We start from the raw sequence: 23,959 nt of genomic DNA, 5'->3' as shown, positions 1-23,959 counted from the left end.
TCCCGATGTGCTTTTTCGATCGTCTAAGTCTCCGCACCAATCGCTATCGGAGTACCCAATTAACTTGTAATCTTCCGAATTCGAATAGAATAACCCAAGTGACATTGTTCCTTGGATATACCGTAGGATTCACTTCAACGCCTTCCAATGTGAATAAACCGGCTCCTCCATGAACTGACTTACAATGCTAACACTTAACGAAAGGTCTGGCCTTGTGCATTTGAGATAGTGAAGGCTTCCCACCAAACTCTAGTATTTGCTTGCGCCGACTCTTTCTCTTCCATCGAACTTCGAGAGTTTTGCACCCGGTTCCATTGGTGTTGATACTGGGTTGCAATCTTCCATCTTGTACTTCTTCAGAATCTCTTTTGCATATACCTCTTGTGACACACAAATACACGTCTCTCCTTGTAAGGAAAAACTTCATCAAACCAAGATCTGTCATTTCGAATTCTCGTTCCATTGTGCTCTTAAACTCTTGTATCATCTCATCATTGTTCCCCATAAAAATAAGGTCATCAACAGAAAGAGCAACAAATAACAAATTACCTCCACTCTTCTTCACATAAAGGGCATGTTCTTAGGGACATTGCTCGAACCCGTTCTCCTTGAAGTATGCATCGATACGAGTATTCCATGCCCGCGGTGCTTGCTTCGACCCGTAAAGCGCCTTCTTCAATCTCAACACCTTCTTTTCTTCTCTGATTTTCATGTACCCAGGTGGTTGTTCGATGTAGACTTCTTCTTCGAGAACACCATTCAAGAATGTCGACTTGACATCCATTTGAAATATCGGCCATTTGAATTGAGCCGCTTGTGAAATGAGCAATCAGATTGTCTCCATTCTAGCAACGGGAGCAAACACCTCGTCATAGTTGATTCCCGCTTTTTGCTTATATCCTTTTACAACAAGTCGCGCCTTGTACCGTTCTATCTCGTCTTGAGCATTCATCTTTCTCTTGAACACCCACTTCACACCAATGGGCTGACTTCCTTTCGGCAATTTCGCTAACTCCCATGTGTTGTTGCGGTCAATTGCTTTAATCTTCTCGTCCATGGCAGTTTGCCACTTCTTGTCTCGCATCGCCTCTTCAAAACTTATATTCTCATAATCCGACAAAAGACATACAAGGTGTACCTCATTTGTCAAATCATACAAATCTTGCAAACTTCTCATTTTGGGTTGCCGCGGTTCATCTTCCTCATCAGTAGTTTCAGGATTTGTCGGTATGGTTGTTGGTGTAGCAGTTGATGATTCTCCAACTTCGATGATAACCTCTGTTGAGTTATTCAAATCCCACTTGCTTCCTTCATTAACTCGTACATCACGACTCACCACAACCTTCTTGCTTATTGGGTCGAGTAGCTTGTATCCTTTTATTTTCTCATCATACCCAATAAAATTATACCTTTTGCTTTTGTCTTCAAGCTTTGTTCTTCGCTGATCCGGCACGTGTGCATAGGCCACACTACCGAATACTTTGAGATGAGAAACTGTCAGTTTTTGTCAGCTCCACGCCTCTTGCGGTGTTTGATCATCCAACTTTGCATGTGGACATCGATTTTGCACGTAGATGACGCATTGAACGGATTTCGCCCAAAATTCCTTCGGTATCTTCTTGCTCTTGAGTATTGACTGGACCATGTCGAGAATGGTCATGTTCTTCCTCTTGGCTACACCGTTTTGTTGTGGAGAGTACGGTGCAGTTAGAAATCGCCTTATGCCTTGCTCTTCACAATACTCCATGAAAATTGTCGAAGTATACTTGCCACCTCTATCAAAGCGTACGAATTTGATGTGTCTACCGGTTGCCTTTTCCACCATAACTTTGAACTTTTTGAACACCTCGAACGCCTCAGATTTTTTTTTCAAAAAATAAACCCAAGTTTTTTGTGAGAAATCATCAATAAAGGAAATGAAATACCTCTTACCGCTAAAAGATTCAGGGTGATTGGTCCACATATGTCGGTATGAATCAACTCAAGAGGTTGTTTAGCCCGATATTCTGCCTTCTTTTGAAGCGAAGTTCTCGCATGCTTGTCGAGCACACATTCTTCACAAAATTTTCCCTCGTAGTCCATGTCTGGTAGCCTGTGCACCATGTTCTTCTTCGCCAACTCGTTTAGATCATCATGATGTAGGTGATTAAAATGGAGATGCCACAGTGACGCCTTGTCTTCTACGTCGACCTGCAAACATTTTTCTCACACACTTCTCAAATTCAGCTTGTACATGCGATTTCTCCCCATTTTAACTCGAGCGATCGAACGCCCTTGCTTATCTTTCAAGTGTAAAACCCGGTCTTTCATAAGTACCGAATAATCTTTCTCCATGAGTTGCCCTATACTTAAAATGTTGCTCTTGAGGTTTGGTACGTAATACACATTTTGTAAGAAAAAAATTGTACCTTGGCCTTTGACTTCAACCTTCGACGCATCTCCAAATGACACATGTCTAGTTTTCACCTTACGCATCTCTTTGAATAGGTGCTCGTGCCTGCACATATGGTTGCTTGCACTCGTGTCAAGGTACCACACTGTGTCATTGTTGAAGTTTCCTTTGTTGTGTGTCATCATGAGAAGACCTTCTTTCGCCTCATCTTCTGTGGCTAGGTTGGTCATCTCTTCCACCTTTTTCTCAACTCGACATTCTTTTGCGAAATGCCCCACCTGGCCACAATTGTAACACTTATCAGAGTTGTAATCCTTCGCATAGTGACCATATTTGCCACACTTGTAGCACTCGATGTTGGAATAATTTGACCGACCGCCTCTCCCACGACCGCATCCTCTTCCACACCAATTTTATTGGTTTGATTGCCCCTTCTTCTAATAATACCCTTCTTGACTGCGACCTCTACCACCGCGACCATTTCCTCGACCTCCATGGCCACGCCCTCTACCTCGAAAGTTGTGAGAATAGAGTGCCTTTTTGTCTTTGATTGATGCCTTGGTTTGAAGTGCTTGCTCGAGTGTCTCCTCTTTCTTCTTCTTCTTACGTTGTTCGTGTACCCCGAGAGAACCAACGAGCTCGTCGACAGTGAGCATTGCTAGGTCCTTTGACTCTACTGTGGCACATACGACATTCTCGAAACTGTCGGTTAATGACCTCAAAATCTTCTCCACAACTCGTGCATCAGTTAATGCTTCTTCGTTTCGGTTGTGTTGGTTCACCACGGTTTGAACACGCGTGATGTAGTCAGAGAAACCTTCTGACTCCTTCATCTTTATGCCTTCCAACTCGCCGCGAAGAGTTTGAAGGCGAACTTGTTTAACTCGATTGACTCCTTTGTACACCTTTTCCAAAATGTCCCATGCTTCTTTTGAAGTTGTCGCACTCGCAATCTTCTCAAAGCCTGACTCGTCAACTTCTCAGAACAACATGTACAATGCCGCCTTATCTTTCGATCGTGTCTCTTTCAACGCCTTGTTTTGAGCCGCCGTATATCCCGCGGTAGTTGCCAGTTCTTCAAAACCTTCTTGGACCACCTCCTAACCGTCTTGAGACTAGAGAAGAGCTTTCTTTTGGATGCTCCAATTCTCGTAGTTCGCCTTCATTAGTTGGGGTAGCGGACAATTACCGGTCACACTCTCCATTGGCTCTGATACCAATTTGTTGGGAGAACAATAAGAAAGAAAGGAGATATTTTTCACTAAGGCAGAAGAAGTATTTACTTTCACATTCAAATAATAGTTTTAAAATACAAAACTTGTAACTCCACAAGAAATACATAAAGACACTTAACCCCACAATAAACTCACATAACTTCAGAAACTTAAAAAACACAAAACTGAACATTTAAATCAAAAAGAAAACTGCTGACTCTTGACCTTTCATTCTCTTAAAAATTGCTCAATTAAACCCACTAAAAATTAAATTGACATTTAACGTTTATTTGGTAGGCACAAGTTCTCCATAACAGGATCCTTGTTAATTGTACATTTTGACTATCCTATTTCAACGTATAACATGTACCATCAAGCAACTCCCTCAAGTTTATCTTCACTATCACTATGCTTATTAGGGTTGGCAAAACGAGCCAACCTGGCCCGACCCGACCCAACCCGCATTTAACCCGGAAAAAACGAGCCGGGTTAGGGTTGGCTCGAAAAAAAAAACGAGCCAGAAAACCCAACCCAACCTGACCCGAGTCGGGTTAGGGTTGGCTCGCGGGTTGGCTTAAAAATATGGCTCGTGGGTTGACTTGAAAAAATAGCTCGCGAGTTGGCTCGAAAATAGGCTTGCGGGTTGGCTCGAAAATTGCCTCGCGGGTTGGCTCGTTTTCAACCTATTTAAATGACTCTGTAGTATTAATGCACCAGCTATGTGGCTTCCATTAGCTTAAAAAAGGGTTACATAAAGAGAAATAAAAGCAAAATATTTAGTTTCGAATTTTCTTCACAACAAATTTGCATCAACATCCAGAAACAATCAGAACCACTTGCTACCAAGTGGGTAAGATATTTGAACCAAACAAAGCCAACACAACCTAACAACATAAAAATGGCAGGGATGTGAGAAGATTAGGGACTTAAGTTTAGATAAGGAAGAAAAATGATGACAACATGTGTGGATTTTGTCCATTTTTCTATATTATATTTTGTATTTTTTTATTAAAAAAAAAACTCAACCCGCGAGCTGGCTCATTTGACCCGCGGGTTGGCTCATTTTTTCACGGGTTGAAACGAGCCGGGTTGGCTCGGGTTGGCAGCTCATTTTTGCCAACCCAACCCGGCTCATTTTTGACGGGTTACGACGGGTTGGCTCGTTTTTCCCAACCCTAATGCTTATAGCAAGATAAGAGGTGTGCAGAAAATCTAAAAGATCCTTATTTTTCTAAACCGGTTTATCAACCAAACAAGTTTATCTAAATTGGTTTATAAACCAAACCCCTTTACTTGAACCGGTTTGAGAACCAAAAGAACTGATCCAAACCGGTTTTTAAAGAAAATCCCTATTCCTTTTCAAAATTTCGAAAAATATTATTCTTATAATTATTATAAGGGTTTATTTTTTCTAAAGTTACTTTAGATAACTTTATATAATGTTCACCTAAACGACGTCGTTTTGGAGCGGAAATCATGGTGTTTCTATAATTTTAATTTATTTCAGGGTTATAATAGTCTTTATCATTCTAATTTTTTAATTTTTCAACCATAAAACGACGTCGTTTCAATGAACATTAGACAAAATTGTCTAAAGTAACATTAGATAATTTTTCCCTTATTTTTAATATAAATGGTAAATATTATTAATTTACAAAAACTATTATTCTCATATTTTTATTTTATAATGAGGTGTGAATAGGTATTTTTTTAAAATAAAATATTTTCAAACCAATTATGATAATACAATGATTTTGATTGCATTTTGTCGTTAAAGAAAATAAACTTTACCAATGTAAAAAATAAGCTCGTCATCTTTGAGTAATATTCAAATATAAAATATTTATTACATATCAGGTTAAAAGTACATGTTAAAATTAAAATTTAATAAGGTTATGTAAAATAAAGTAAAATTAGCTTCAATTATTTAATAAAAATTATATTAATATAGAATAATGTATATACAAATATGTGTATATATCATTATGTATAAATAAATAAAATTATTTTGAAAAAATGTCTTTCAATACTTGAAAATTAAAAATTTGAAATCTAAAAGAAAAATTATTTCATAAGAAATATAAATAATTTGGATTGCATCATCATTTAAAAGATAAATAAACATCATTGTAACAACTCACTATTACGGAAAAAGTAATATATTCAAATGCAAAAATATAAAAAGGCTCAAAATTTTGAAAATCGATCTTGAACGAGTTCAAAACCAATTAGAAATTATTTTAGAATTGATCAGTCCAATACAATATGGGTTGGCCAATGTGTATCAAGCCTAATCACACACGATTGAAGAGAGAAGATTTTCAGTTGGGTTATCTACTTCTTGGGTTGATGATGACTGTTAGATGGAAGGTTGATGTGGTTCTTCTTTGGCGCGATGACTCTGGCTGGGAGTACCTACAATGACATTCCGGCGCTCAAATCAGTATCAAAGTTAGACTTGTGATGTATTCTTACTGGAAATAGATTGATTTATTTGGGTGTGTACCCCTTGTTTATATAGTGAGTCTGATACCACCTTTGGTAGGCAGTATGTATTCTTATTGGCCGTTTATGGGCTACAAGTTTATCTCTTCTCAGCTGGTGCCTTTCAGGCTATACCTCTATATGTCAAGCTACCTTTGTAGAGTTGAGGCAAGTTGGTCCTGTCCTTAGAGTATTGACTTATGGCGCGGTGGTTCCTTGTTTATATTATGGATTCCTTCCTTAGTTCTGAAGTCTTGTTTTGGGCGGTTTAGGCGCGATGAAGCCATCGCGCCCCCTGATTCTTTATGTGCGATGGAGATATCGTGCATTGTCTGGGCCCTGTTTGTTTGGGCCTTAATCATTGGATTTTAGCCCTTGTGAGTCTATTGTATTTTATCCAAATCAAGAACCGATTCAGATACAGTTTATAATTAATTAACAGACAAACCGGTTCTAAACCAATTTTAAAATCGATTTTAAATCAAAACCGATTCAAGAAAAAAAAAATTGGTTTGGAAAACTAAAAATGGTTTAGTTTGAAAAACCAAACCATTAAAATTGGTTCGATTCGGCATAAAAATCAAACTAAACCAATTCATGCACATCCTTAACTCCAATCACCGTCGCGGTTGATATCTTCCAATAAAATTCTAATCAATTCAAAATTATACTTTTATATTTTAATTCGTTATTAGTTTAATTATCCAACATAGAATGCAACATTAATCAAGAGAAAAGTGTTTATCCTTTTAAATGACACAACTTATATTCTTTCACTCTTATAAAGATGTGGGACTCACACCTTTTTTTTTGTCAACTCTCTCTCCTCCTTTATCTATCTCTTTCTCTCTCTTAAAATGACACAATTTTACATCATTTAAAATGACACACTTTTCCCATTAATCAATTTCAATTTTGACAAAATTGAAATTAAAATAAAAATTTTTAAAAAAGGGCCGACCCAGTTCAAATACCCACTTCGTGAGTGTCTGGGGAAGGGAATACTCTAGGCAGTCTTTCCCCTGCCTTTTGCAGAGAGGCTGATTCGAACCCGCGACCTGACACACCACGGCAAGCAAGCTTACCGCTGAGCCAAGCCGGCCCTTTTGAAATTAAAATTTTAAAATGTAGTTATAATTTATCTTCCAAACCGGACGAGTGATATGCATATTTCTTCGAGCTAACGTTACTTCGCAATTGAATCATCTGCATAGAGGTTCAGTACAGCTGGTGAAAGTTCATGTTTACTTTGATTTCAATCAATTACGCAGGATAATATATATTTGTGAGTAAGTAATTTACCTGTTCATTTTGATAGGTTCTCAAATAGACATTATTTACTAGTGAAAATATATAACAATGGCTTTAATGTTTAATATAGACAAATTATCTACATTCGCTTCCAAAACGACGTCATTTTAGATTAAAAAATTAAAAAAATTATAATAAAAATTACTATTGTAACCCTGAAATAAATTATAATTACAAAAATACCTTGATTTCTGCTTCAAAACGACGTCGTTTTGGACTCAACATAAATAACTTATCTACATTGACTGTAGAAAAAATGAACCCTATAAAAATAGCTGAATTTGGTTATTATTTCTACTGCAATTTTGTTAAAGTGAAAAGTTAATCGTCTGCGCATCAACAAGTCCATTCCTAACTGAGAACAAAATTGGGTGTTAAGAATTATTGATATTGTTAGGATAAAGGTAATTGGGTAATTTTATGGGCCACCCCAGAATCAATTGGACCGGTCCTAATACAGGCAACTAAACATAATTTTCTTGCACTAAGTTTTACTATCCACAAACTATTTTTTTTTCTTATTCAACCGGAGATTATGGACTTTTACGAGATGAGGGAACCAATGTGGTGAAACAAAGGGTGGCGGTGGTTCACCTACGCTGACTCCCACATTTAAATCAGTATTAGCAAGTGGAAATATTGTGGAGGCCATGTGGGTGCATATTCAGGAAGGTGGTTGTCCTGTAATACAGTAATAGAATTTTATTTTTTTTAATGTTAATCTAGGGCGAATGGACTTTTTCCGTTCAACACGCTAATAGTCACATAATTTGTTTCCTTTTTTTCTTCTTGGCTCTATGCTCGGACAAGGGTCTAGAACAAACAGGTCTTACATCTGTTTTTGTCTCTACAAATACTTAGTTTAATGCAAAATCAAAGTAAGTCAAATCAACCCAGAAGATTATCCACTAAATAACAAATCAGCTCATTATGTTAAATTATCCTTCTATGCAGAGTCAGATGGCAGTTTGTTGAAAAATCTACATATGTCAACTCTAGTACAATATCGAAGTCACTTCCCTCAGCTCAAATTTCACCACACAAGTTAACAAGATTCTCAAGCAAATTTAAGAAAGAAATGAAGCCTGACCCCATTATTACTGGCATACTGCTGCTCTCATTGAAAGAGCAAGATATCATTTGACAAGAACAGGCATGCTGCCCAGCCAATCTCATTTAAATTAGAGAAAGCCAGTGACACCTACAAGCTCCGATAGTCTATCACGGTGACTTCGTCTTCCGGGGCATCCAGATCTTGATAACTGCACCTCCATTGGGGAAATGAGTAAATATTTCATACAAGTCAATCACAGACAATAAACAAGTAGATGACCATATCTGTCAATTGCAAATAGAAATTTGAATATTTTCATTCATCAGTTGGGAGTCACAATCTTTTACATGGATATCCTTCAAAACATTATTGCTAGTCTCGAAGAACTTCTATTCTTCAGGTCATAATGCTAAGATAAAGGAAGTTTTTTACAAAATGAGCTTGCCTTTCAAAAGTAAAAAATAAAAAAATAAAAAAATATCATAAGATAATGGATAAATAATAATTTTAGTACTGAAGAAGATACCCTAAGCATTCTTAGGCCATGTAAAAAGGAGATAAAAGTTGCAAGGCAGATTAAAATCTCAAGATCAGATAAAAGTTGCAAGGCAGAAAAGTTGTCAATTGCAAGGCCATTCATCAGTTGTAAAAAGGAGATAGTATGATTTGGAGATACCATAAGTGAACATCTGAACAAGGGTCCTGCAAAATAATTACCTGCGCATCCGTCGAGGATCAGGTCTAAAAGCTGGAGGAACAGCAATTATTGGTGCTGGTCCACCCATGTGAGGACCAGATCGCATCTTCCTTCCCGAGGCATCGTATGAAGATGGCCCTCCTTGCTCCCTTAACATCTGCATTGCAACTTCCGGTGGAGCAGGAACAAAGGGTCCCAAAGGCCTATAGAGTAGCAAATGATATAAGCACCAACAAAATCCCAATCAAGCAATAAAGTGGATCAAATTCAGAAGAATAGTTTGAGCAACTAACCCAGCACCAGGTACAGGCATCAAAACTGGTGGAGGAGGGGGCATATCTGAGGTGAATGGAGGAACAGCAGGCCCTCCATATGCATCATACATTGCTTCATCATGGTTTCCCATGTGCCTTTCACGGGATGGGGAATTGTCAAGCCTATCTCCATTTATTCTGTCACTCCTATCCTGGTCCCGCCGATTACCACGATCATCTTTCAATCGGCCTTCCAGACCTAATCTTCGCTTTAGAGGCTTGTCCTTCTGCAAATAGAACAAAAATGAATCATGACCATTTGAAAAGCATACCATAATGACGTTGTGTAGAAATACATTGTTATGCCTCAGTAATAACTTCCTAAGGTTGATATAGGGCTACTTGCCCCATAGACAGAACAGCAAATATTTAGATGGAAATTAAAAAAATTTGCTAATTTCACAAGCTGTGCAGACCCCGTTTGCAATGTTGCATAAATGCCATAGGGAATAGGGATACACAACTACCAAAACCTAGACACCAAATGTTTCCAAAATATATAACCATTAAGATTGTTTTATCAAATCATGAATCATCATTAGGTAATGATTTTTTTCAACATATATAATTGTACGGTAAACAAAATCACGAGTCTACCTGAGGTTGCTGCATGACAGGCGTTCCACCAGGAGCATCGGGATCACTAAAATAGTAAGGCCACTATAAGTGATATTTCCACCAAAACTTGCAACACTAGCCACTAAATAATAGAAGCGTCAATTAATAACTTACTTCATGTAATTTTGAAAGTAAAGATCCTCACGCAATTTTGATGTTAGTTCCATCAAAAGCTCCGGGTGTTTTAGCTTCAGATGTTTGTGCACAAATTCAGCCGCATGAAAAAGCTTTGTGCAGCCCTTAGCTCCGCAACCATACTTCCATCCATACTTTTCATCCCTTATTTTTCTAACATATGGATCCAACATATCCACTGCTGCAGCATCTATCTTCTCCTTGGCAGTCATTAATTCCAAGGGATCCTGACCATTCAACCTTCCCTGCCAAAATGAATCTAGTTTCTTCTCCCATTCAGACCCTGATTTACTTGTTTCTTCATGCCCTGCTCCTTCTGGTCTCACATGCCTAAAACCCTTGGCCTCGTTAGTCTCAATCATGCCATAATAATCTATACAATGAATCCGCCAAAGATATGTAATAAGTGTGTCCAGTAGCTCAACACCCTCCAAGCCCTTAACAGATGTTAGGCCCCGTATAATTATTATGGGGCCCACAGATCCACTGTGAGCCTTATCATCATTTTTATTATGATCACTGATGCATAAAATATTATCTTCAATCCCCTTTTCCATGTCCAGCTTACGAACAACAGCCTGAGCCTGTTGGATATCTGCTTGTATCCGTCTAGGCTCAGAACTGATATGGTGAGCCTTTGGAGCAGCTGAGAAATCATTATCTTTATTAGATCCCCTACCATGTCTTCTTCGTTTTCCACCAGCATCAGTTTCCTCCTCTGAATTTGGCTCGCTGGCTTGCCCTGATTTACTGGATGAAGAGGAGTTTAAACCAGGATTTCTGCATTAATTGTAATTCAAAGTATTCTCATTATATCAAGAATATTGAAAGCATGAGGAAGATCAGGCAAACAGATACTGAGAGAGGACAAGAACATACAGGTTTAATGTTCCACTCTGCAAATCAAGCAAAAAATCCTTTGCTAGCTGTCGAGCATTTTCATTCCTCCTAAAAGATGATGCGCCATATAGGATCGATTACAATTAGATATCTTAATCAATATATTAATCAACCTTCCTATCTAGGAACCATCAAAGTAAAAATACTGGAATATGATCAACATTTAGAGTTAAAATCTCCAGTTCTTCATTAAACTGCAAGATCTGTATAAACTCACCTTTCAATTACTGTAAGTAGATTTGTTGGATGATATTTATCTTTCAACCTACATAAAAAAAAATACATCAAATTAAGGAATGAACACAAGATTGCTTGTACTTGGAACAAGATGTAATTTATAATTTTATACTTTACAAAGTAAACAGTTAAATAGTTAAATGAAATTTTAGCAGCGGTGAGAAACCCATACCATTCCTCATCCTTATGAGCATTAAAATAAGCTCGTTTTTGAGTAGAAATATACTCTGATTTGTACTCCTGATACCTAGAAAAATAAATTACACATATCATTTATCAATGAATATTCCATAAATTCTTCAGTCCATAGAGCTTATGCACAATGCAAAGGATGTTATTCTCCAAAACTTACCTCCGCTCAGCTTCAGCTGGCAGTATATCATCCTCAAGCTCCTGAATGAATTGCTTATAGGACATCAACCCCTCTCTGGAATAATTCACAACCATCTTCATATTAACAGACTTTCCCAAAATATCATACTGTGAAATAGAGTAAAATAAAGGCAACCTACACCCCATGAATCAGCAATAGCATAATCAACATTTTAAAGTGAAACCTCAATAACTAACGCTCAAGGGAATTAAAAAGAGGTATTTTAAATAATAAATCAAATATGTCACTTTTGCTATTTACTAATAAAACTCAGAAGTGGAATACACACTTAGTGTTGAAATTTTACTAAAGTTGAAGCATGCAGCAACAAGCACAGAACGCAAATGTCCAAAAGGGATCAAAAGCAGACTAGTAGGCAAGACAAAGAATAATGAACTGGGTGGTCCAAAAGCTCTTCTAGTAGAATGCTGAAATTTCATCTAGGAAAAGAAATCAGAACAGAATCGATGCATAGATGGAATGTGGAGATTTATTCTATTGATTGCAACAAAATATACCTTCCACATGTTCCAAAATGTGTGCTAAGTGACAGCATGCAAGAAATACCTTTGATTTGACATGGAGTTTTCCCACTAGAACAACCTTTCATGATTGTATAAATTGAGCTTCATATATATATATATATATATATATATATATATATATATATATATATAAAGAAAACGAAGGTTTCAACAAAATATAATCAATTAGGGCAGTCTACTATTTTTACAAACTTTATCATATACAAAATACTCATTCATGAATGTATTTTGTTCTCTCATGGCTACTTTCTTTGACAATTTCACTCAATGCTTTTCTTTTCACTAGTATCTTGTCCAAACTGATCCCTCCTCCAAATATAGTATTGTTTATAAGTTTATACTGAAAATTGAAATAGCAGTCCTGCAAAATCAAACTTCCTCGAAGTATACAACCAAAACCAATGTGACAAAGCTCCAGCGATGAAAGAAGACTAAGGGCCCGTTTGAAAGAAGTGGAAAAGGGAGAGAAGGGATGGAAAGCATACTATTTTTTGTAAGCTTTCCCCTCTTTACCACTTCTCCCAAACAGACCCTTAGTGTTCCTAGACAACAAGTGTCCTCTATTACTTCCCTGAAATTTAATTGCCATGACAGAATAGCTTCTTTCATAAATTTCCTTTGACAAAAGGTAACATCAATTTGAATGTCATTTGTACTTGCAGGTGATTTTAATCCAGTACTTTGGTCTTCATAGAGTGCCTTTGGATCCAAATTTCAGATACCCATTTATTGCTAGAGGAAAACTGAGGTTCTGACAGCCCAAATCCTTTTTATGCACACACACATCGAAATCCTCATAAGAAAACCCGTAATCTCATCTCCCAAATGGCCCACCAAATAATAGCAGAGATATTGTGTTGACCTTGTACAATCACTGCAGTACGGTGTCTCTTGAATTGAAGCTTCCCTCTCATGATGTAAACTAGTTATTTCTATTTCAGATTATTTGAAAATTTCTCAACAGCATAAACCTCAAAATCTCATGTTTCTGATCCTGCAATGTTACAAGTATATTTGCAAGCTAGCCATAATTCCTTTCTCAACTACCTTCCCATTGATAAAATTTCTTGTCTATGATGCACAAGAAAAACATGATGATACGAGGCAGGTAACATTTATTAATTCATGGTTTAAATTAAAGAATTAGTGCAAAGCTAACCTTTGTGCACCTCCACTTGGCAAATTTGCATAACCGCGATTCATATCCACATCTGCAAAATGAACCAATAACATAGGAACACTTTAACAGTAAGTTGACTGCAACCAGGAAAAAAAGGTGCACACACTTGATAGCTCATAGGAGTTGGTCTTCAACAAACATTTCCCAATTAAAATTCACAATAATATTAGATTTAAAATTGAGATTTAGAAAGACAAAAGCTAAACTTCAAATATAAACACCAAACAACACCTAGGAAGAACCTCCCCAAAGGAGGGAAGAGGAGAAAAGCAAAAATCAAAATTCCTCATATAATGAAAGGGTCAATGTCATAGATGCAAATAGCAATGCTACTGTGCGCCATAGCAGATCGCTACAGTTAACGGCCGTAATCTCAAGTAGTGGTCCACGACCATTTCAGCACAATTTTAGCGCTACAAAGAAGGAAGGGAAGTTCTTTAGTTGTAAGGGTATAATGAATTAATTTTTTAGTTTTAAGGGTATAACAGACTTAACCCTTTTTTAGTTCTGAAACCCTATCTCTATTTCTATCTTCCTTCTAAATCACAATCTCCAGCAGCTGACTGTTTCGATTGCTCTCACTCATTTTCCGGCAAGAAATATTTTGATCTGTCTCTACCACCCATTTTCCGGCAAGCATGCAGCGCAATCTCTCTGAATACAGCGTAATCACAATCTCTCTCTAAATCTGTTTCGATCTCCAGCAGGAAGTGAAAAAATATTAAGAAATCTCTCACTCATCTTGCAACAGGACAAGCCCAAAAAACATCTTACATTCTGAATCTGTTTTGATCTCCAGGAGATAAAGTTAGCTAATTTTTGTGAATAAGTTAAACTAATAATTAATATATTATTATTTAATTTCGAATAATTGTATATTTTCTATAACACAATTATTTTAATTTAAAGTGATAATGTGTTCATTAGTAATTAATTTAATTTACAGTTTTGCACAATTTATATAAATAAAGTTTAGATAAGTTGTAATATTTCAACACTGTTCAGTTTCAATTAATCAGTCATAGCTCACACAATTTTGTTTAGTTCCTTTCAATGAATTTCTGTTGCTTCTTTTTTGTTCCTTGAGATCCTTGGTTAGAATAAAAGTGAGTATCATTAATTATGAATAAATGTCTTTAAATTTGGGTAATTTTTTAATTTTTTAGCATTTATATACGTGTAGTTATGTGGACCGCTACCCGTGATTGATTACTATGGTCAATATTTATTAATGAAGGCAGGGCACATGAGAGAAAGAGTACCCTCTTAAACCAACAAAAAGAATACAAGAAAAACTTCTTAAATCCAGATTTTATTTTCGTTTTACTTTTTATGACTGCTGAAAAGTTATATGCATGTCATTGAATAACACAGAATTACACTGTGCAAGAAACTACGGATTAAATGCTCAGTTTAAAAGGAAAATTTGAAAACAATCTGACTGGCTTAAGGAAAAAAAGTAAACAAAAAGAATTGATAAAGGAGAAAAAAAGAATAAAGATAAAGTAGTTTTTAATATAGCAGTACAATTTTTAAACATGATGAAAAAACAAAACTTCAAAAGACTCTAGTTGTTAAAGAGAGTTTGTTTCTCTGATTGACTCCTGCCATGCCATTCCTCAATCTGGATAAAACTCAAATATGTGATTTTACATTTCTTTAAATTTTCAATTCAATAGGACATTTGTCTTGATTTTTCACCGAGAATAAAGCAGAAATTGAAGTTAGAAATGCATCAGAAAAATTGTTATTATTAATTTATTGCTCAAAGGAAAAAATCTATAGTATATTATCAATAGAATGACACATAAATCATAAAAAAGATTGTAATGGTTACAACTTTACAACACAGCAGCATGGAAAAAATTGGTTAGTAGAGAATCAAACAATTTACTAATGAATAAGGTTGCTGTAAACCAGCCCAACATAATAACTCGTTCATAATTGCAGCATCTTATCCAGACATGGATCAAGGGCCCGTTAGTTTGTTCTTTTTAAAAGAAAAGAATGCTTTTTTAATTAAAAAAAAGTTTAAAAAATATAAGTTTTTGAGGAAAAAAAACCAAAAGCCCCAAAAAAACAGCAAGTTTAGTTACTTTTCTTATAAGCTAGAAAGAGTGGCTTCAAAAAAAAAAAAAAAAACAACTCTCAAAAACACCTATATCATAAAAGCATTTTTGTTGAGATATATAGTCCCACATTGGTTGTATGTGCAACTAATGTGGAGTTTATAAGACCTTGGGCACTCCCACCTTTGAGCTAGCTTTTGGGTGGTGTATCTCAAGGTTCTTTACTTGGTATCAGAGCTTGAGTGACTATAAGGTCACAAGTTCGATCCTCACCGCCTCCCACTTTCAAGTGGAATTAAAATAAAAAGCACAAAAAGGTAAACCAAAGATTGGGCCTGTGCAATTCCACGCTTCTAGCCCAAAGGGCTCTTGCGTGAGGGGGCGTGTTGAAATATATAGTCCCACATTGATTGTGTGGGCAACTAATATGGCCTTTATAAGGCCTTGAGCACTCCCACCCTTTGAGCTAGCTTTTAGGGTGGTGTATCCCAAAGGTTCTTTACATGGTATCAGAGCCTCGCCGCCCCCCACTTTCTCTTGTGGCGTTTCTTAGCACAGGTAGGTTGGGCCTGTTGCATTGTCCACTCTTCAAGCATCAAAAGTGGAGTTTAGCTGAAGATGTGGGAGAGCCCTCAAGGTTCTTTACAATTTTTTTCAAAGCTTATCCAAAAACACCCTAAGCATTACATGTACAATGTTCTACAAGCTGAACCAGACTGACCATTCAATCAGAATCAAGAAGGCCGTCAACTTTGTGGACTGGACAAGGAGAGTTTGCACTGAGATTTTAACACAACAGAAGATCCTACCTCTAATAAAAAGCTATATTAAATATACAATTACACACACACATAAAAGTAACACAAATAGACAAAATACCTTTAAAATGACAACTAACAGTTAAACAAACCATTACATAATAACGGTCTTTTACTTTTATTTCTTATTTTACTTGTTAGATCTCAATCATAGTAATTTGGGCTACAGTTTGTGGCCCATTGTCATTAATCTGTGGGGAGGAAACAAGAGATCTAAAATGTGCATTTTACTAAGTGAGGTTTCTCTCATCTCTCCCATCTCATCCCCTTGTCAAGATCAACATGCCCATGCAGCACACAGCACAGAACCAAGAGACCAAGGGCATCATCACAGCAGAAAAAGCAAGGTCTGGCATAATCGATTTTAATTGCAGATTTCAGTTACAGCAAGGCCTGAACCTCACTGAGTATATGACACTCTCCCTTCTATAATTCAATTTTCAAGACATTTGACATTTAAACATAAAATATATATATATATATATATGGCAACAACTATAAGGATAACTAGAACTCTAATATTTATAAGATTATACAAATTCTCCTTGCACTTGCCATTTTTTGTATTTAAAGGATTACAGATTTTTAGGACCTATAACCATTTCAGCATTTTTCACTGACTGAACAGAACCGTAAATTACAACATCTTATGTAAAAATCATTGAATCTGAGAATTTTTTTCTGACCAAGCAAATGAAAGTGAACTTTTATAAAACATTTCCTGCAGCATGCATCAGGTAATGTTTGACAGTCATACAAAGAACACTGAATAAAATAAAGAGCAGCACAGGATATGTACTGACTATTGAAATGTAGGATTTTGATATTTATATTTGTTGTAACGGTAAAAAATTTAGACAGTATGTTTAACATGCCGTCTGCATTAATCATGTTGATTCAATAGTATGTCTATTGAATAATCTCCAAAACAACAGTCACATTCTCTGCACTAAGCAGTAACGTACCAGTTAACACTCATAATAAGCATCAAAATGAAATGCAGAAACCATGAAATCAAAGAGTGATTATCATTCAAAAGTGGGATGTGATGAGTTTAAGTTAGTTCAATTAAAAGAGTAAGACTGGTATTATAGCTATAGATAAATGTCATTCACATGACGAAAGGAAAACCTAGTTATTAGCAACTATTAACATACCGGAAATCCCATTTTGATATCCCCCAGCAGATCGATGTGCGAACCTGCCATAAGACTTCTCATCTGTGTGACCAGGTCTTCCACCCATTCCCCGTTCATAACCACCAAAATAATCATAGCCAAATCTGCTTTACTCACACAATGAAGTAAATAAAAATATATATATTAGTAAAAAGTGTGATGCATAGACTAGGGTAATAGGGATGTAAAGAAACAGAGTTCAAAAGCAAACGATGAAACACAAACATGTTAAACATACTCTCTAAAAGATTTTTCAATTACCAAAAACTTAAAAAAAAAATATTAAAAAAAAATTCCTTTCAATGTATCTCCTAGAAACAATTTAAATAATAATACGATGGCAAGAAAATGGTATTGCATCGCTCTATCAACAAATAACCATTCATCCACAAGTAGTCATGTTACAATTGACGTGATTTGTAAGATATCAGAAATTACATGATTGTAAGCACACATTTTCATTTATAAACGTAGATGAATAGAACAGTAGAACATATACATATTCATCTATGCAACTTCTGTGATTTGTTTTGAAGTATTCACCAAAAAAAAAGATCAATAAATGATTGGATTCTTGCAACTCTTTTTAGCTATTTAGGAAACATGATTGGATTAGCATGATTTCTTCCTCTTCTACATAAGATTTATAATTCAAAACAACATAGTTCTATAAACATTGCAATTTTTTGGAAGTTGAAACTGATTGCCAACATTAAAGGATTTGAACTTGCACAGGTAGACAGGTCACAATTCAATGAAACCTAGGATAGAGACGTCACTTCAAAAACAAAATAGAGTGAAATAGAATGAAAATCCAAAAGGTAGAACAAAATTGGATAACCCCTAACATCAAGTCAAGGGGGAAAAAATACATAAAACACAAGAAACTATGCAATGTTCTTCCACGTGGACCCTAATAAATAAACGGAAAAAATAACTTATAGCCATAGTTATCAAATGCGGATTGTGGCATGTCACGGCCAACCCAGAAAAACGCTATAGCGTTATAGCGGGTTGCAGTTGCAGAAATAGCAGAATAGATATATGACATAAATAATGACAAAAAGAAACATTTTTTAAAGGCAGAGATAGCAAAAGTGACAGAGAGAGACGCGGATAGACTAAAAAGCCCTTAAATTCTTTCTGTTACACATTTAAATTTAGGACAAAATTGACATTTTGCCTTATGACAGCAATATGACCGCAAATGCAATCGCAATGGCCGCTATTGCATTCCGGTGCAGCGCGACGCGGTTTCTTACGGAGAGGCACCGCAACGCCCATACGGCGCGGCTTGCGAAGCTATTGCGGCGCAATTAACTACTATGCTTATAGCCATATGTCTAAACCCTTGACAACAGGTGTTCATGTTTTTTCCCCTTCTTTTCTTAGTTATCCACAATATAAACGAATTATGCCCATTTAAAATAAATTTCCATAAAGATTACCAAAATCCATGACGATGTAACACTTTAAAATCTATGAAGACTTCTAAAATCCTCAATTTTTATTTCATTGAATAAACAGATATTTCGATAAAAGAAAAGATTCATAAGATGAAGAGAAAAAAAATTACAAGCAGAAGGGTCGAGATAAGGAACCAGCCTAAACAAAAGAAACAAACAAGAAAAAATAAAAATTCAATGGAACAAAGTTGCTCAATCCCCCAACATGTCTGTTAGTGAAACCCCGTCTAAAATGGCCATGTGCCTGAGGACAAGTAGACCCCAAACACCTAATCTTTAACCCAAATCAAGTTGTTGTGCCAAAGACACCTCCTTAAAAGTTAGAAAATGCCGCTGCAATCAAATGCAATTGAATAAACAGATACGATCCAGCAATTAAATTTTGTAGAACAAAATCAGAATAAAAATATGCAAGCACCCCCGCGCGCGCACACACACCTGACACCCCCAAAAAAAAAAAAAATTAAACAAATTAAAAAGACTACACCATCAACTGTGTCTTACTCAAACAGGCAAAGTTGAGAAAAAGGTTAAATTAAATGTCTCAACAACAAGTGAACAACCAATGCAATCTACAATTTTCACCACAAAACTAAACACAACTTTCAGGCAAACTAAACACAACTTTCAGGTCCAAAGCTCTAAATTAAAACGAGTTGCATCAATCTAAGCCCTCGATGAATTAGATGCATGCAAGACCTAATTACCCAGTTACGTAGATTATAAACATAATTAATTACATCAATCAACATAATTTCATCCATTTAAATCACATGCAACAAAAGCCCCAGCGATGGGCAAAAGCTTACATCACCTTTCATCAGGTCCATAACCTCCGCCGCCGCCGCGGGGGCTCCCCCTCCTCGGTCGCTTATACGGCGGAGGAGAACGTCTCGACGGAGGAGGAGGAGGAGAATAACGGCGGTCACGGTAGCCAGGGCTAGGGCTGCGTCGGCGCTTGAAGTCCCTGTCACGGTCCCTTGGCGACACGTTCCGGTCAGAGTAATCGCTTCCGCGGCTGCGGTTAGGGTGGCGGTCGAAATCCCTATCGTCCCTGCGGTCCCTCCGCCGCGAAGGCGGAGGAAGAGGCGGAGGCGGGAGATCATCGTCGACGGCGACGGGAGGAGCGGCGGGAGGCGGCGGAGGAGCTGAAGCAGAGGGGGATTGGTCGATAGAATCTGGCGGCATGTTGATCACCTCGGCCATGGAAGGGTAGAATTGGAAAATGAAAGTGAAAATATAATAGAGAGCAAAACCCTAATTAAAGAGAAGAAATTGAGAAGAATAACAAGAAGGATGAAGAAGTGATATTGCTTTCTTATTCTTTGTTTTGTTTCAGATCAGTGTGGCTTTCATTTCTGGGGATGGCCTGTGCTGTGAGTGTGGTCCCTGAATTACTGCCAAATCATAATCAGATAATATTTCCAGCTTGTCATAATATGCCCATTTACTTGACCTGAAGACTGTATATGATTTCGACACTATAGCAAGAATTAGAAAAGAAACAAAAATTGATTGAATTGAAGTAAAAATCAGATTCTACCAACAACAACAACAAAAAGTAAAAATCAGTTCTCTTATTTAAATTTTATTTATGCATATTATATATATATATATATATATATATATATATATATATATATATATATATATATATAGAGAGATTATTTATAACTCTAATTACTAAGCTAATTATTTTGAATAGATTTTTTGTTCTAATTCTTGAATTTTGATATTTTACTTGAATTTCTGATCTCGTAAAATGCTAATATTAACGTGCATATTTATCCACTTTTGCATGTTGATTATGATAACTAAGTAGTATTTCATGTAGCCTACCAAAAAAAAAATTTACGAAGAAAAAAGAAAGTTTGTCTCGTAAAAATTAATGTAAATTTTAAATAAAATTTATAAATAAAATTTTCTAGGACACAATTATTAAAAGATAAAATAAATAAGAGATTTGGAACTTAATATTAAATGGTGTCTATAATAGATTCTATGAAAGTTATATTAGTATCTCCAAAAATTTGCAATAATAAATTTTTTGAAAGAGGTTTCAAAGGCATCTGTCTCTATTTCTCAATGGCTCCCCTCTTTACAAAAGATGAAAAATCAGTCATTAAAAAAAGGTTTAGGAAAAAAAATAAAAAGAATATCATAAGGTTTCAGACAAAAATCAAGATTAAGAGACCAACGTGTAGTTTATAAAAAAACAAAAAAAAATCCTGATACATATAAATTAAAAGAAATCGGTTGAAGTATACACATATGAATAACAAAAAAATTAATGACAAACATAGTTTTACGATGCAGAAGGTGTCTCGTTGTTTTTTTAGTTGAAGATGGTTACCCATAATATATTTTATTAAATTTCTATTCGTAATCAAATAAAGGAATAAATATTTCTAAATTTTGGCAATAAAAAAAATATTTCTAAATTTTTAGTAATAAGCAAATTACTGTATATAAATTATTGCATAAAATTAACTTCAGAAGACGAAGAAGAAAAACAAACACAAAAATTTTAGATTATTAAATATCATAATATCAAATATTTAATGTTTAACCTCATATTAAACATTACACAATTATCCACAGTTGTTCAATCAAATATCAAATAAATATTAAGATATTGTATACTTCCTAACTATCTAATAATTCTCAAATATATAGGTCAACAACATGAAAGAATGGCCTTGAAGGCCATAGGCATGTGAGGATGAAAACAAAATTTTTCAAAAGCGAAAACACACATGCCAATCAAGATATGTACTTTAGGACGTGATGATATACCTTGTTCGTGATTAAAACTCCAAGGTGATCAATGTAAGGTTTGAAAGGCTTCAAACCCTCTAATGTTGATCCACACCACCCTACATCAAGATGCAATAACCCTTCTTGAAAAGCCACCAATTAAACACCACAAAGAAGGCTGGCTAGGTGTTCAATAGATGAAGGATGAGGCAAGGTTAATGTGTTTAGATGAGTGAAATTTTCAGCTTAAAACTTCACAAAAGTGGCGCATGGAATTGATGAGAAGTGGCTAGGATATTCTTCAAAACTCTCTTAAGAAAACCTAACAAAAGGATGACCAAAGGAGATGAGAGAGTCTAAGCATTCAAGTCAAAAAATTTCACTTAAAAATCTGATCAAAGTGGCGCACACCAAGGGAGAAAAAGGTGGAGTTGTTGCAATTCAAATTTTTCCAACAACCTATCTTTTAATCCTCATGAGACTAGGTCTAAACCTTGTCAAAATTCTGACCTAATGACAATCATATGGCCAGTCATATGGTGCACCCCTTTGGTCCACAATGCAGTCCAAATACATTGAGTAGTTGCATTCAAATTTGAACCAACTTACTCACTTATTCTCTCAACCAACCAAATCTGATTTGGAGCTTATTTGGTTGACTAAATGACACTCATAACAACCCAAATTAGCGCCCCAAACAACCTTGGATGATGCTCAAATATCTCCTCTTGATACTAGGGATTTGTTCCAACAAGATCTTATCTTATCCTTTTGTTATGAAACAACTTTTCATAGCCAATTCAAATTCGAATTCAAACATTTAAATTCAAACGTTCAAACATTTAAATTCTAAATTCAAATTCTAAATTCAAATTCTAAATTTAAATTCTAAATTCTAAACAATACTAACATATTGTTGTTCCTTCCCTCAAAAAGAAGGATAACATACATAACGAAGCGATGAACTGTTTGCTGTCAGATTGAACTTACTATCCTTGAGGAATGTTGTCAAGACAGTAGAGAACGTTTGACCAAATAGGTCAATTACTAACTTTTCTTTTCATTTTCATTCTTTGTGAAATAGTATAAGGCATTAATTAGAGTTCCATCCTCGTGGGAACGATAATCTGGGCATTAATACTCTCATTTATTACTTAATGCGTGCACTTGCGCACTTGGGTTGAAATAAAGAGAGCAAATGTGTTTTCTCTTAATGAACTGAGGAACGTTTTACAACATAAAATATTTTCCACCCAACAAGCTTTGACCCAACAAGTTTTTGGCGCCGTTGTCGGTGATAGATACACTAAATTTTGTCCTTATTACTGTTTTAAGTACATACATACTCTGTATATTTCATTTTCTTTTTTATTTTATTCACATAACCTGCTGATTCATATTATCTGTTTTATGGTTTATAAGTGAAGAGTCTGAAACTGATTCTCACCACTCCACTGAAATACCTGAGTTCTTCTTTGACCCTGAGCCAGAACGCACTTTACATAGAAGAAGAAGAAATCTCAGGGAAAATATTTTTTGAAAACATGGCTGATCATAACAATAACAATGATGAAATCCCTCCTGAACAGAACTTTAGAGCTTTGGCTGCTCCCTTCAGGAACAGACCAGAAAGGGGAGTAATCCTCCCTCCTGTAGCTCCCAATTTTGAATTAAAACCCATCATGTTCCACATGATAAGGGAAGCTGGAGTCTTTCATGGACTCCCTGCAGAAGATCCTTATACACACCTCACAAACTTTCAAGACATCTGTGAAAATTTCAAAGCTGAGGGTGTGACAGAGGAAAGTATGAGAATGAGGCTGTTCCCTCATTCCCTAGACTCAAAAGCAAAAACATGGATGAAAACTCTCACCCCTGGATCCATACACTCTTGGGAGGAACTTTCTAACAAGTTCATAGAAAAGTTTCTCCCTATGTCTCGTCAAGCTGATGTTAGAGCAAAACTCTCTAACTTTATAATGTTTTATGGAGAAAATCTTTATGAAGCTTGTGAGAGATATAAAGACATCATCAGAAAATGTCCAAACCATGGGGTGGAGAGTTGGGGAATTTTACAGTCTTTCTATAAAGGCATAGATCATACTTCTCAATCACATTTAGACTTTGTTGTAGGAGGATACTTTTTTTACAAGAACCCTTGAATCCATGTATGAAATCATAGAAGGCACTGCAGAAAGATGTCTCCAATAGCCACTG

At 35.9% G+C, this 23,959-nt stretch overlaps 1 protein-coding gene across 2 annotated transcripts; it reads right to left on the bottom strand.

Annotated features, from left to right (window-relative positions):
* Window positions 1-8,299: 8,299 nt before the first annotated feature.
* On the bottom strand, window positions 8,300-20,363 carry LOC133292128 (serrate RNA effector molecule-like). Of its 2 annotated transcripts, none has more exons than XM_061490503.1 (12): window positions 19,800-20,363; window positions 17,499-17,626; window positions 13,434-13,485; window positions 11,709-11,783; window positions 11,529-11,603; window positions 11,337-11,384; window positions 11,099-11,167; window positions 10,199-10,999; window positions 10,064-10,109; window positions 9,446-9,690; window positions 9,173-9,355; window positions 8,300-8,663 (listed from the first exon to the last, which is right to left on the bottom strand). In XM_061490503.1, the coding sequence occupies exons 1-12, from the start codon at window positions 20,189-20,191 to the stop codon at window positions 8,603-8,605; spliced, it is 2,175 nt and encodes a 724-aa protein (XP_061346487.1). In that variant the 5' UTR covers window positions 20,192-20,363; the 3' UTR covers window positions 8,300-8,602. The 2 variants fall into 2 exon arrangements, with proteins under 2 accessions (XP_061346487.1, XP_061346486.1); XM_061490502.1 differs by having other exon boundaries at window positions 9,446-9,693; window positions 17,499-17,623.
* Between the last annotated feature and the right edge of the window lie 3,596 nt (window positions 20,364-23,959).

Source organism: Gastrolobium bilobum, unplaced genomic scaffold (assembly GCF_033153095.1).
Source record: "Gastrolobium bilobum isolate Gb01-03AN ecotype WA unplaced genomic scaffold, APGP_CSIRO_Gbil_v1 utg15895, whole genome shotgun sequence".
Classification (NCBI taxonomy): Eukaryota; Viridiplantae; Streptophyta; class Magnoliopsida; order Fabales; family Fabaceae; genus Gastrolobium; species Gastrolobium bilobum.
The sequence above is the reverse complement of the archived record's forward strand: the minus strand, read 5'-3'. Positions and strand labels throughout refer to the sequence as shown.